Source organism: Panthera uncia, assembly GCF_023721935.1.
Source record: "Panthera uncia isolate 11264 chromosome B3 unlocalized genomic scaffold, Puncia_PCG_1.0 HiC_scaffold_1, whole genome shotgun sequence".
In the NCBI taxonomy this organism is placed as follows: domain Eukaryota; kingdom Metazoa; phylum Chordata; class Mammalia; order Carnivora; family Felidae; genus Panthera; species Panthera uncia.
The window spans coordinates 30,206,681-30,221,624 of NW_026057582.1; the positions used below are offsets into that span (position 1 = coordinate 30,206,681).

The window sequence follows — 14,944 nt, forward strand, 5'->3', positions numbered from 1 at the left end:
GGAAAGGGGAGCGGCGGCCAGCGGGCGGCGGCGGGCACCGGCTGCGCGAGCAGGTACCCGCGGCGGAGGTGGCCAGGCCGCCCCGGGGGGGCGAGCGCGAAGGCGGGGGCTCGGGCCCGCGGCGCCCCCATGCCGCGGTGAGCACTCGCGCTCGGCGCACTTGTCGCCGCTCCGCGCCAGCCCCAGCGAGCCGGCTCTCCCCGCCCCGCCAGCCCGGGCCCTACCTGCGGCCGCCGTCGGGGGAGGGGGGTCCCCCCAGCTCTGCGGAGCCGCATGAACAATAGGCGGCGGCGGTTCCTGCGGGCGGCGGCAGCCCCGCACCCTATGGATCGGCCGCTCCATGGAGCCCTCCAGAGCGCTTCTCGGCTGCCTGGCGAGCGCCGCCGCTGCCGCCCCGCCGGGGGAGGATGGAGCGGGGGCCGCGGCCGAGGAGGAGGAGGAAGAGGAGGAGGAGGCGGCGGCGGCCCCCGGGGAGCTGGGTCCCGAAGCACCGCTGCCCTACTGGACGGCGGTGTTCGAGTACGAGGCTGCAGGCGAGGACGAGCTGACCCTGCGGCTGGGCGACGTGGTGGAGGTGCTGTCCAAGGACTCGCAGGTGTCCGGCGACGAGGGCTGGTGGACCGGGCAGCTGAACCAGCGGGTGGGCATCTTCCCCAGCAACTACGTGACCCCGCGCAGCGCCTTCTCCAGTCGTTGCCAGCACGGCGGCGAGGACCCCAGTTGCTACCCGCCCATTCAGTGTAAGGCGAAGGCGGGGCCGCGGGGCCGGGCGGGGAGGGGGGGCTGGAGGCCTAGGGGTGGTCTCGTAACGGGTGGGGAATGATTGACCCGCGGGTGGGTGTGTGCGCGCGCGCTCGCGCTGTAGGGGCTTTGGTGGGTGCGATGGGTAAGGTAGAGATGCCGCAGGCCTTGCCTGGAACCTCAGGCGCTCGGGCTCCTTAACCTTCATCTGACCACCTCAGCGGCAGCGTCTGCTTTCCACATCCTGAAGCCCCAGCGTGAGAATCTCCCCATTTCCCACTCCCCGGTCCCCCCAACTGTGGAAGGATTTCAGGCCAGCTGGTAGTTTCTGTCCTAACCTTAGTCCCCAAATCAGGGACCTTCCTGACCTCTTCTGCCGCCTGTCCCCGCCCCTTTAAGGCATTTGCTAGGGAGCAGATGGGGGTGTCTCCCGCAGGGCTGGCTGGGCCGGCTCTCAAGTCCCGGAAGCCTGTGTGAACTCGGGTCGGAAGTGTCTTTGAAACGTCTTGCCTATTTCTTGGATCGCAATCATGTATCTCAGAAGTTGTACCTTTAGGAGTCTCACTGAGAAGGGTCTAGTGTGTGGAGAAGCAGGTGATGGGGTGAGAAATGATTAGAGAGGGAAAAAGATCTTCCCCCGTGAGAGTGGCTAAATCCCAGTCTCTTGACACCCAGGCTGTTCACATAATACATTTCTCCTTTCTTCTCATCCTAGATCCTTGCCTATATTTGGTATTTGCCAAATCTCAAGCGGACCATGCCCACGGGTCCCTCCCAGGGCCTTTCTTCCAGTGTCCTGGTTTTCATCAGTTTCCCAGGAGCCCCCTGTTCCACACTCTGCAATAAAATTCCCTTTTTTGTTTTGTTTTGTTTTGTTTTGTTTTAAAGGAGTTAAATTGCCATTAGAATCCCTTAATCAGTTCTGCTAGGTGGTTTTAGAAGAAAGATGTAAATATCTTCTGTGCAGTTTACACTGTTTTATATTTGAGGGTTCTCATAATTTCTTTCTTGCTAATACAGGTTTTGTTAACACATATTTATTATTGTTTATTCCAGATTTTGTATACTTTGCATTTTAGTCAATTAAAAAAATCATTCCAAGGGCCAACTTCAGGCATCGAATTTTTAAATTTCATTCGTAACATTTATCTTTCTGAAACAAACAAACCATTTATCTTTCTGGTGCTATAACTTATTTTCACCTGAAGAATTGTGTTACTTTATTTAAGATGTTTATAAAATAACATCACTTAATATGAAAGTCACAACCTCTTTCCTTATTTTTCTGTTCTCCTTTTTTATTGGTGTTTTGACTATCAAATTGATGTTCAAATCCTTAGTTCCCTTTGTTTTTATCTCCCTCTCATTCAATTTAAAACTTCGTGTTTCTACAATTTGATCTATATAAAGCCTGGAGGGGACAAATGACTTTAAATTGTTTCTGACTGTTAAATCTTTTTGCCTGTAGTACTGGGAAGGTGTAGGCTAAGGGTCCTAGCATATGGGTCTGAAATAGTGTTGAAGGTGAACATGGTCACATATTGGAAGAGATATTGGAAGAACGGCCTGGCATATTAGACACAGTGTAGTTTTAAACAGAAGTCAAATTGTGAGTTTCTTTGTGGGTGACTTCTTGTGATTTTTTTTTTTTTTTTTTTTTTTACAGCTAATGTCAGAGTAGGAGAGCTATGTGAGGCTCCTGAGCAGGGACTCAGTTTCTTTAATGTCTGTACTTCCAGCTGTCGAGCAGTCAAGAGTGAATATGACTTGGGCTGGAAGAACTCATCTGCAGAACACCAGATGTGTCCACAGTGTGCTACATTAGCAGCTCCTCCATTAGGTGCCCAGGACTTAATCTTAAAAAAAATTTTTTTTATCCTTTCTTCATTTTTTGATAGAGACAGAGCGTGAGTGGGGGAGGGGCAGAGAGAGAGAGAGAGAGAGAGAGAGACAGAATCCTAAGCAAGCTCCAGGCTCTGAACTGACAGCACAGAGCCAGGACTTAATCTTTAATGTAACAAAAGTTACCTTGGGTAGACTAGATTCCTGTATGTAGAATTCAGATGATGAGAAAGTAGGGAGTACTTTGTGCCTCTTAAAAGAACTGACTTCGGGGCGCCTGGGTGGCTCAGTCGGTTAGACGTCCGACTTCGGCCCAGGTCACGATCTCACGGTCCGTGAGTTCGAGCCCCGCGTCGGGCTCTGGGCTGATGGCTCAGAGCCTGGAGCCTGCTTCTGATTCTGTGTCTCCCTCTCTCTCTGCCCCTCCCCCGTTCGTGCTCTGTCTCACTCTGTCTCAAAAATAAATAAACGTTAAAAAAAAATTAAAAAAAAAAAAAAAAAAAGAACTGACTTGAAGAACATGATTTTTGAAGGTCCTGGTAACTTATTTAGTCTCACCACGAGTTCTGAACTTGAATGGGATTAATTCTTGATAATTCAGAAAGTTTAATTTCATCCAAAAACCAATTAGAGTGCCTTGTGAAAGATGGATACTGTGTTAAATACCAAGAAATAAAGAAATAATAAGATAAGGAGGTGCTTGTAAGTCATGCCTGAGGGAGATTGGTGATGTAAATACATCATTTCAGTGCAGTGCTTTGGTAAAGTGAACATGGGAAGTTGCTAACAGGTGCTCTGATGGGTCTCCTGCGTCCACCAGTTCAGTTAGTGTCACTCAGAAAATAAAGGTGATTGGCAACCTTGTCTCCAAAGACTTGGAATAAAATTGAGCCACTGACAGCTTTTCCCCAGTTACCCTTTTGAATTTCTCCTTTGAGGCATGAATTGTGACATTAGATTAAGAACAGCAGACACTCAGTTAAGTCATAATGTTCAGTTTTAGTTTCAAATATTGCTTTTCAAACTGAAAATTTTGTTTCAAACTTCATTCAAAACAAAAGAGGGGAAATTACCAAACCTTGTGACAAATTTTAAAAAAATAGTGATACTAGAAATCATCTAATATTTACATAGTGCAGTTATCCCCACCAATGTAGATATGAAAGTTTAGCTTTCCATGGAGCTGACAAATACAAATAACCTAGGAACTCATTCATCTTTTTTTTTTTTTTAGCGAAAGAGGAAAAATGTACAGTTCCAAATTTATCATCATGAGAGATAAATAGCCCTAGGTTATTTTAAAAAAAACAAAACAGTTTCTTTATAGGAGGATTGTGTCTGTTTTCAAGCAGGGTATAAATTAAGGTTATTACTAATTTACATTTTTTTCTTACATCTACTAGAAACATAAGAACGTATTTTCAGGCATACTTGGGATTTTTAAATGAGTCACGTGTGTACCATTCACTCGCCCAAACCCACCAGAATGTGCCTATACATTTAGTTTCCAAGAATATAATTGAGAGAGAATAACATCTTGACTGCAAAAACGAAAGAAATAAGGTTTTGTTCTTGATATTCCTGAAAATATCCATCCACAGAAACTGAAAAATGTACTGAATGTGACTTGACCTGATTTTTACTTAAAACCAGGTCTTGACTGGAGGGGGAAAGGAGAGCCCCACATTCTCTCAGCTGCAGTGAAGGTCTAGTTCCTACCCAAAGGAATCTTCACAGGGAGGAGAAAAGAAAGTACCCTCCCCCCAGTCCTCACTGTTCTGTCTTCTATCTGCTTGCAAGCTGTGCTCTATACTTTTCTTGAAAGCTGGTCATACTATTTCCTTAGCTAGTTAGCAAGAACCTGAGAGTTTATGTTCTACCAGAGAGACATTATCACTTTCCCTTCCCCACAGAGGTTTTCCGTCTTCTGTGAAATGCCATTTGAGGAGCTGTCCTTTCAGCACCCTGATTCAGAATCCCTTCTTTTAAATCCTTGTACGTTTAAATAAGTACTTAACACGTCCTGTGTGTTTACAACTATGCCTCAGAACAGAGGAAAGAAGGGAGGGTATAAAACAAAATACTGAACAGTTTATTCCCTTAAGGAAAATTCAGATATTCAGTTGAGGAAATAAGATGTGTAAATGCCAACTTGTTGCAGAGACCTATCTTTTCATCAGTGTAGAAGCTGTTAGAAAAAGTGAATGTTTGAGGTACCTGGCTGGCTCATTAGAGCCTGCGACTCAATCTCAGGGTCATGAATTCAAGCCCCACATTGGGCGTAGAGATTACTTAAGAATAAAATCTTAAAAAAAAAAAAAAAGAAAAGAAAAGTGAATGTTCCTTCCCTCCATGACCAAGGAGAGTCCTGACATAACTTACATATTTCTCCAAGAGGGTTTCCTTTTTCTTTTTTCTTTTTTTCTTTTATTTGAGATGGAGAGAGAAAGAGAGTGTGTGTGTGAGTGAGAACACAAGTCAGGGAGAGGTGCACGGGGGTGGGGTGGGGAAAGAATCTTAAGCAGGCTCCACGCTCAGCATAGAGCTCTGTGCAGAGCTCAATCCCATGACCCTAGGATCGTGACCTGAGCCGAAATCAAGAGTCGGACACTCAACCCACAGAGCCACCCAGGCACTCCTTTCCAAGAGTTTCTAACAACCCCTTAATATACCCATGTTTTTCTCATTCATATAAATGAGATAAGACAAGAATTAGTAATCAGGATTCATTTTAGGACCCAGAAACATTTAAGCTATTTTAAGCAGAAAGTGAGTTAGCACAGGAAAATGAGTGCTTACAGAAATGTTGGAAGGGCAGGGAGAAGGGGCTCTTAGCTGGATCTGTGGGAACAACTCTCAGAACATTGCAGACCTGGCCCACCCGGCAAGCCACCACTTCTCTAATTAGAAACGTACAGAATCAGGGGATGACATTGAAGCTGTCAATCTTAGGAACACCCTCTTGTAGTTACTGTCCAGAGATTAGGCAACCACTTGACCTTACGACATTCCTTTCTCCATCTGCCCAGAGCTAATGGCTGACATGCAGGAAAATCCTACTTGTCCACAGCCATGCTTGCCAGGAGAAAAGCAAGAATGTGGTGTCCATCTCACTTCTACCTTCCCTATCTTGTGCATCTAATTGGCAGAAGCAGAACAGTAGCGGTAAGGGAGACTGGGAAATGTAGTTCTTAACTTTCGGGCCTCTGAAAGATCATGTAGAGAATTGTAGATGTTGATTGTTTGTCTGCAGGACCAGCCACACCATTGATTCTTCAAGAAGAGTGCCAGATTGGGATGAAAAGCTTGAACAGCTGAAACTTTTGGGTCAAGATGGGCTATACCTTCTGTATAACTTTTTGTATTCCTTTGTGCAGACTGCCAGTTGCATTGTAAACTACAAATGAATGTTAGCCCTAGATAGGCTAGGAATACTCTAATTCAGGGAGAATAGAGGTTTGAGGACTGCCAGCATCTGAGTGGAAGATGGAGGCATCCTGGAGCTAGCTGAGGAAGGAAGAGAACAGCAGTGGGCATTTCCTCTTCTGATCTTGCCAAAAGTTCAGAAATGTATCTTTGTTTTCTTCTTTTTTTTTTTTTGTTTTTTTTTTGTTTTTTAGCAACCTTATTTTCTCTGTTTCAGGAGGTCCAATGCATTTTTTTTTTTTTTAACTTTCCAGGTCTGTCTGAGTTTGGTTTAGTCCCTACTGAGTTAGATTTTGCCCCCATTTTACTTGACTATCACTTACCTGCTGAGTGTTCAGCAGGATGAGTACAGTGGTGAGTAAAGCAGACAGAATCTGCCCTTGTGAATCTCACAATCTAGCAGAACAGCAGGCACTGAACAAGTAATTAAACCTTGCTGAGTCTTGCCAAACAGAGACTGTTATGGATATGTTTGATGGGGGCCTGACCTCATTGAGGCAAGGGTTAGGAAAAGTTCCCTTAGGAGATTTTGTTTAAGCTGAGACCTGAGGGTTGAATAGGAGTCAGCCAGGTAAAGACAAACTGAGAAGTCACAGCACAGGGTTTTCATGAGAGAAACATAAAATAGCACTTTACTCATATAGCAACACCTTATCTAGCTCAAGATTTATAATCACTGATAGCTATTATTATCTATCCATGGAAGCCTTTCCAAACAGAGCAGAAGATATAATCAGGTACCCTAGATTCAAACTCTGCATTGGAAAGAAGATGAGTGGTTGGGTGTGGTACTGGGAGAATCAGGATAGAGCTGTGGAGCAGGTGACTTCTGGAGTAAGATGTCTCCTGGGAGGCTCCTTTCCCACATATCCTAGTCACCAGGTCCTGGTAGAACCGCGTTTTGAAAATATCCTCCCAGTTTACTGCACACTCTCTGTCTTCACTGTTGCTGCTATTCAGACCTTGGTGTTTGCATGCCTGGGTTACTTCAGTGGCCTCCTTAGTGGTACCTTTTTGCAGTAGGCTCCCCATCCGCCAGGTTATAGTCCCCATGGCTGCCAGAGTCGATGTCCTTTCTAAGTCCCAGTCTAAAAGCACTCCTCTACTTAAAAATGCACTAGTCCTATCATTCACAGTGTGAAGTTCAAGCCTCTCAGAATGACTTTTAAAACATTTCACAGCCTAGGTGACCCCAACAACACTTTGAGCCTCATTTTGTATCCTAATGCATCTAATGCAGCCATACTGGACTCCCTACAGTTCTTAATATGCCATATACTCTCATGCCCCATGTTCTTGCTCGTGACCTTCCCTTTGCTTGGATTGTCCTTCTCCCACCCCTGATCTTCACTGCCTGATGGGATCCCTCCCACTCATTTTCTAAGATTTTATTTTTAAGTGATCTCTACACCCAGTATGGGACTCAAACTCATAACCCCGAGGTCACGAGTTGCATGTTCTACTGACCGAGCCAGCCAGGTGCTCCCCTCTAGCAGACTCATTCTTTAGGGTGCATTCCCAATGTTGCTTTCCCTGAGAATCCTTTCCCACTCACCCTCTTAATCCTTGTCCTGCAGTGGGAGTTGGTGTTTTTCCTGATCTGATTATACTGCTCTAAAGGTTCTTTTCACACCGTGGTTTGGTTGTTGTGTGGCTGCCTTGTCACTGGGTTGTACGCTTCTCCTCATCTAGTACACAGTAAAACGATCTCCTTCTGTGTTCCCTTCAGTTAAAATGGTTTGTCTTGGTATGACATTCTGTATGATGTCCCAAATAGAAATTATTACATGAATATTTGTTGAATGCCTGCTATGTGCTAGTCATTAAGAATAATGCAAGAGGTTAACATTTCCTGCCCTTTTGGAGTTTTCCTTACAGTGGGGAGACAAAAAAGCCAAGTGAACAGACAACTTGCTGTTAACCCTCCAGGTAAATGGGTGATTCAAGGGTGTTTTCAGAATGTTTTTGACTTCTTTTTTTCTTTTCTTTCTCAGTGTTAGAGATTGATTTTGCGGAGCTAACCCTGGAAGAGATTATTGGCATCGGGGGCTTTGGGAAGGTCTATCGTGCTTTCTGGATAGGGGATGAGGTTGCCGTGAAAGCAGCTCGCCACGACCCCGATGAGGACATCAGCCAAACCATAGAGAATGTTCGCCAGGAGGCCAAGCTCTTTGCCATGCTGAAGCACCCCAACATCATTGCCCTTAGGGGTGTGTGTCTGAAGGAACCCAACCTCTGCTTGGTCATGGAGTTTGCACGTGGAGGGCCTTTGAATAGAGTGTTATCTGGGAAAAGGATTCCGCCGGACATCCTGGTGAACTGGGCTGTGCAGATTGCCAGAGGGATGAACTACTTACATGATGAGGCAATTGTCCCCATCATCCACCGCGACCTTAAGTCCAGTAACAGTGAGTATGAAGAGGTGGGGCTGGAGGGCTCAAGAACACTTTTTATACTCAGTCCATGGCTTGGTGGGAGTGGATTCCTAATGGAATCTCAGTGGGCAGTGAAATTCCTTGCTTAAAACCATCCCATCCTTGAGTTGAGATGTAGGGGTACAATGAGTGCCAGGAAAAATTGGTATAGGAAAAGAAGAATGAGGCAGCTCAGGGGGTTGGGATAATTTTGAGCTCATACTAGCAGGCAAGGTTGGCAGCGTATAATCCTGATATGCTGTGCAAAAATCCACATATGTACATAGCTTTATTTTTCCACTTGAGGGAAGTGTGTCTGTAATTACAAAAGGGGTTTTCCCCTTTGGAGGAACAGCAGGTAATGCAAATATATATTGCCTGCATGCATTCTGCCTGAGCACCCCAATTTGAGGTACCCACTAGGGAAGGGGCCATAAGGAAAAAGAAGCATGTTCTTTGAGCTGCGAGGCCGATCCAGATGATAATGTCAACCGGGAGAGCATGACCAGCTGGTAGTATTATGGACTCCTGATAGCCTACGGGTATTATTAATTAATTGTTGTAACTACCTAGTGTTTAATAGCAGGGAACTGAGTAGTAACTGTTTATTAAACATCCAGAATCCATAAACTGGATTGTAAAGCAAGTGTTAGACATAATTACATGGTAAGTTGGTAGAAACCAGTCTCCTTGGCAGAATCGGCAGGTGCTGGGACTATGCTGCTTTTGTGTGGTGATTTGTGCTCTCTCTTGCCTGAACTGTGTGGTGTAGAGGATAAAATTTGTTAAATGGTATATAAATCACTTTGAGCATCCTGTCCAGAGAGGAGGGAGTTAGGGTTTTGGAGACTGGTGTGGGTCCCTGGAACTTCGCTCTCTGTCTTCTTCGGCATTGAGCCCAGAAATCCTTCAGACTTTGTTCCGAGCTGTTCCAGATGTGGTTTATTTTTCTGTTAATACTACTGTGAATCTGTTTACTTTAAAAAATACTTTTTGGGGCGCCTGGGCAGCTCAGTCGGTTGAACGTCCGACTTCAGCTCAGGTCACGATCTCACGGTCCGTGAGTTCGAGCCCCGCATCGGGCTCTGGGCTGATGGCTCAGAGCCTGGAGCCTGCTTCCGATTCTGTGTCTCCCTCTCTCTCTCCCCCTCCCCCGTTCATGCTCTGTCTCTCTCTGTCTCAAAAATAAATAAACATTAAAAAAAATTAAAAAAAAAATACTTAAAAAATTTTTTTAAATAATAAGTAAAATTATATAAGTAATGCATGTTTTTGTTGTACAAAAGTTAGTAAGTGTAGATAAAGAAAGAGAGAGAGAGAGAGAAAGGTAACCCATAATGTTTTCCTTCAGGAAGCATAAGTATTACATTTGACCTATCCTTCTAAATGTTTTTAAAGTAAATACACACACACACAAATATATATTTTCCAATTTACTTTAAAATAGACTTTCTTACCCTTAAAGTAAATACACACACACACACACCAATATATATTTTCTAATTTACTTTAAGATAGCCTTTCTTACCCTTATCTCTTCTACCTGAGCCTTCTTCACCTTTAACAATAGAAAAATTCATCCTTGCAAAAGCATGGAACATTAGATATAATGCATGTAAGGGATTTAAGTTCCATTAAATAAAATACGATTATTCTCATCCCTCCTCTCAAATTCTGTTCTGTAAATGTTTAAATAAGCTAAAACTTTTGGTGACCCTTTTCACATTTCTGCCTAGACTTTGCTTTGGATGATGGGGTAAGAATAAGCAGATGAGTTGGTAGAAAATGTAATGTAGAAAGTGAACTTTATTTTTTCTTATCATGCTGGGAGAAGTAGGCAAAGTGCTCTAATCTTAAAAACTTGGGCTAGGATGATGGAACTGTAAAAGTCAATCATTTCCTCCAAGAAGTTTCAAACTTGGGTGTAATTTAAGCTAAACACAAGGATTTACCTTTTGTGAGATTATGTATGGAAGTCTAGGTTCTTGTGAAGGAAAAGTTTACTTGTTGCAGGAGATGGCAAGAGACCTCAGTGCCATTCTGTCATCTGAGAGACAAAACCCTGGTCTTTCTTTGTCTTTAGGGGGCTTTAGGATTGCCAAGGTGGAGCCCTCAGGTGTACTATGTCGTGGTGAGGGTTGGACTTACATGGGGCAGTATGACCCTTGACCTCCTCACGGTAACAGATGCCCAGAAACGTGCATAGTCCATTGGGCTGTGTGGTTGGTGCTGATATTGATGTCTGCTGTGTATCTCTCATGGGAGCTGGGGTAGCTTCTTGAAATTTGTCTGTGGTGGCTGTTTGCCGGGACTGTATAAATCCAATATAAGCCTTGATGGCGTTGTTGTTTTTACTCCATTGCTCTGTGGGTGTGACTTGAAAATCATTTTAATCATTTAAAATAATGTTGTGCTAGTTTTTACCCGCCAGTTGGAGAGTCAGAACTTAGTGTTTTTGCAGACCTGGGTACACTGGCCTGTTTTTTTCTTGGTTCCAGAGAGTTGGATTTTGGTCGCTGTCATGTGAGGGCAGAATGCTATGAATCCTACGTGTTAGTTGACTTAGAACCACTAGAGAAAAGAGAATGTATATATTGGGGCTGTCTTTGTGGAAAAAAGAAAGTAGTTGGTGATAAACATATGTTACAAAAGATTCAGTAAAAAGGTGATTTATTAAAATGCTTTATTATCCTAGTCACCTACTTTTAAAAGTCACGTGCTGTTAACTGGCAATGGAACATGTGTAGCATCCTATATTGGTCCATAATCCTCAATAAGTTTAGGGTTGGCTGCGCATCACCTAAAAACCAAAATATCAGTGGCTAAAACAAAGTATACATTCATTTGTCTTTGAAAAGAGGTCTGCAGGGTTAAGAACACCACAGTGTCGTCAGGGACCCAGGCTCCTATTTTTCACGGCAGCCCAGTACATGGGTTGCATCCTTAGGCTTGCCTTATGGTCTAAGATGGCTGCTGAAATGCCAGTTATTTGGTCCAAGTAACAGGCCTGAAGGGGGACAAAAAGCAGAAGCACAGAAAAGGTGCTCCTGACACTGAGTTGGCTCCCATGAACCTCCCAGAAGTCCAGCAAGACACATCTGCTTGCATTAATTGGCCAGAATGTAATCATATAGCCATGGCTGGCGCAGAGGAGGCTGGGAGAGGCAGGGCTTTAATCTGGGTGGCAGCGAGCCCAGCTAGTAATCAGGGTCTGCTGCCAGGGGAGGCCGGTGGTGGAAGCAGCTGGCGGTCTTACCATGGCATCTTAATGTGGGGCATGCATTGGGAAGAACTATTACTTCAGATATTAAGCATCATATAGCCAAACAAGGTTAGCCAGGCCTTGGGACGTGTGGCTCAGTCCCCCGATTTAACTAATGGTTTATACTACTTTACCATGTTGCATCATTAACTTAAACATCCCTTCTTAAACTACTTGCAGAAAACCTTGGCTGTATAATTGGATTTGTGTCTCTGCTCCATCCACTGGGGAAAACCAGAGACTTGATGGTTAGCAAAGGTGTCAGTGAAAGATGGTCTTTTAGTGGAAAGATTGCCCTTTTGGGGGTAAGGAGATGGATTTCTGGATTTTGGCTTACAGGCATTTGGCAGAATAGCAGTTTAATAGCGGTCATTCAAGCTTACATTAGTGTAAAAATGAGATCATAGGAAAAAGCTTTGGACATTGAAAAGCCTTGCCCAAAGTAAAGGTTGTGTTATTACTTTTATTATTAAATCACTTCTTTTCTCCTCTTAGAAAACACAGAAAAACATAGAGGTAAAGCAGTTTTTCCAGTTTTTGCATTTATGTGTGTTTTTTACCCAGAATCATACACAGGAAATCCTAATAACTGTGTAGCATGCTTTCATGCTGCCCTCCTTGTCAGCGGGTCATGACTTGTTAAGTAAATAAATATTCTTCCACCACAAGGTATTTAAAGGTTGCACAGTCTTCTGCTACTTAGATATGCTATATTAACTAAACCAAACCCTTAATAATAACAGTAACAATAATAATACAACTGATGCGATTGGGGCACCTGGGTGGCTCAGTTGGTTAAGTGTCTGACTCTTGATTTGGGTTCAGGTCATGATCTCTTGGTTTTGTGAGTTTGAGCCCCTTGCCGGGTTCTGCGCAGACAGCGTGGAGCGTGCTTGGGATTCTGTCTCTCTGTGTCCCTCCCCGACAAGTGCATGCACTCGCTCTCTCTCTCTCAAAAAAAAAAAAAAAAAAAAAAAAAAAAAAAAAAAAAATATATATATATATATATATATATATATATATATATATATATATATATAAAATGAGTGCTCTCTTTAGGTCAGGCACTGTCTGAGCATTTCATGTAGATTCTGTTTTAATTCTTACAGCAACCCTGCAGAGTAAAGACTATGAATGTCTTTATTTTACAGATGAGGAAACTGAGGCTCCAAGGAGTCATCCATTTCTCTAGGATCTCACCTCCAGTCCTAAGAGCAGACTTAGTACCCAGGCCTGACCCCTCAGCTTGTGTTCCCAGTCACCATGCTGTTGCTGGCACACTGCTTTTGGGTGGCTGGGGCGTCTCGCTGAATTGCTTCACGTGGCCCTATAGTGCTTTGGTTTTATAGAATTAGGAATGCTATTGCTGTCCTACTCATAGAGCCATAGCAACCACATTTCATTAAGAGCTGATCAATTTACTCTTAGCTTCATAGCTGAAAACCAGAGGTGAGTGGTGGACTGCATTTGGTCGGGACTAACCACACCCGCCTTCTTTGGTTTGGATGTCACCCGAAACTTCTCATGAGGTCTTTGCTGCCTTTATCTCTCTCTTCCTCTAAAGGCACTTTCCCCTTAAGCCAAGCTGGTTTCCTCTTTCCCCTGGAATACACTCTGTGCTTCCGGGCCACTGAGGCCTCATTACACCCTTGCCATGGGAATAACCTTGCTTCCCGGGGTGGCCTTGCCTCGTGTCTCTGCCGGTCCAAACCTTACCCATTTTCCTGTGCTCAGCGCAAACCTGGCCGCTTCCTCCCGACAGTCCATCACTGTGGTCATTGCTAAGTAGTCGCCTCATGCTGAACACACGCTACCTGAGAGCACGTAGAGGATATTAGCGTGGCAAGCTCAGATGTCTTCCAGGGTCAGTACGTCTGTGAAGCCGCTGGTGTGAAGCTATAGGGCTTGGTGGGAATGATGAAGGGAGTGCGTGCTGCATCCAGCGCGGGCCGTTGAAAAATAGAACAAAGCACTGCTGGCCTGTAGCCGGCTGCCAGCCTGCATCCCCTGGCCTCTTTATGTTGGCGATGATTTCAGGAGCATCCGCTCTGCCTCCAAACGGATTTTGTGTCTTTAGCTTCCCAGGTACATGAATGAGTGAATAAATGAGCGAGCGCAGTATCACTTGAACTGGCCTGCTTACAGGATCTCAAAATGTAAAGCTTCCGCTTCTCTTGTCAAAGGACGTCCCTCCTGCCTCCCTGGTACAGATGTCGCTTTTCATCCTCCGTGTGATCTCCAGGCCCTCACCCCCTTCCTAATGTCCGAGTTCATCGTTTCCGGTGCCGAGGGTGGTATTCTCGCCGTGTATTTGTTGCCGTCCTCCAGTGCCTCTGCCCTCTTCTTTCCCTGCACCCTTCCTGGATGCCAGCCCCGAATAATCCACTGGCCAGTGTCTCCACTGCAGCTAGTTGTGGGCTGCCGGATACTGCTGGAGCAGGCCGCCCCTCCTCCCCCGGCCCCTGTGCTGCCTGCATCCACTGCCAGTCCGTTCCATCCAACCTCAGCGATCCTTGTGTTCCCAACGTGTGAATCCCCTTTTGTGCTCCTTACAGTCTCAGTTCTAGTTTTGTTGAGTTTGATTGGCTGCTCCTCTTGTGACTCAAGGCCTGAGTAGCACCTCTCCCTCTGGTGTCTCTGCTCAGTTGCACTTGGTGCCCTTCTTCAGCCTTCTCTCCGGAGTTGACAAGATAAGGAAGCCGAAGACTTGCTTTCTTTGGAAGAGTCAGGGGGACAGAGCTTCTGTCTTGCCCTTGACCTCAGGCAGGCTGTAACATCTAAGCCCTGGTTTACACCTGGACTGGACACTGGCCACAGCCCCGACTGTGTTTCCTGGGGAGGATTTCTCCAGACTGACAGCATGCCAGCTGCAAGGCTTGTGGAATGGTCTGACCCACTGGATTCCACTCTCTGGTGCCCTTCCTCCTGTACGCTGAGGTAGAGTGCATTCCTATGCGCAGGAAAGAAGGAATGGAAGAAGCAAGTAGGGCACAGGGATCCTGGCCAAGAGCAATGTGGCAGGAAGGACTTGCCTACAAAAGGATGAAGAGTGGCCATAACAGCAGTTTTTCCTATAAGAGCATAAAATAAACTATAAAACATCCCCAGGATGGGTCTGGGAGGCAGCAAAGTATGGGCTAGAGAGCCCAGTTCCCAGTCCTTTATAAGAGGTGCGTAAATGCCTTTTTTTATGCCTCAGGAATGCATCCCCAGTGAGATACTTCCAACAGTACCTGGCTCGGGTGCTGCTGGCTCTCTC

The 14,944-nt window shown here is 45.2% G+C and overlaps 1 protein-coding gene across 1 annotated transcript in view; it reads left to right on the forward strand.

Moving 5' to 3' along the window:
* The first annotated feature begins 31 nt into the window (after positions 1–31).
* The window catches only part of MAP3K9 (mitogen-activated protein kinase kinase kinase 9), a 76,609-nt gene continuing 61,696 nt past the window's right edge, over positions 32–14,944 (forward strand). The window contains 2 exon segments of the mRNA XM_049612549.1: positions 32–740; positions 8,004–8,417. Coding sequence (XP_049468506.1) covers positions 341–740; positions 8,004–8,417 — 814 coding nt within the window. The 5' untranslated portion in view covers positions 32–340.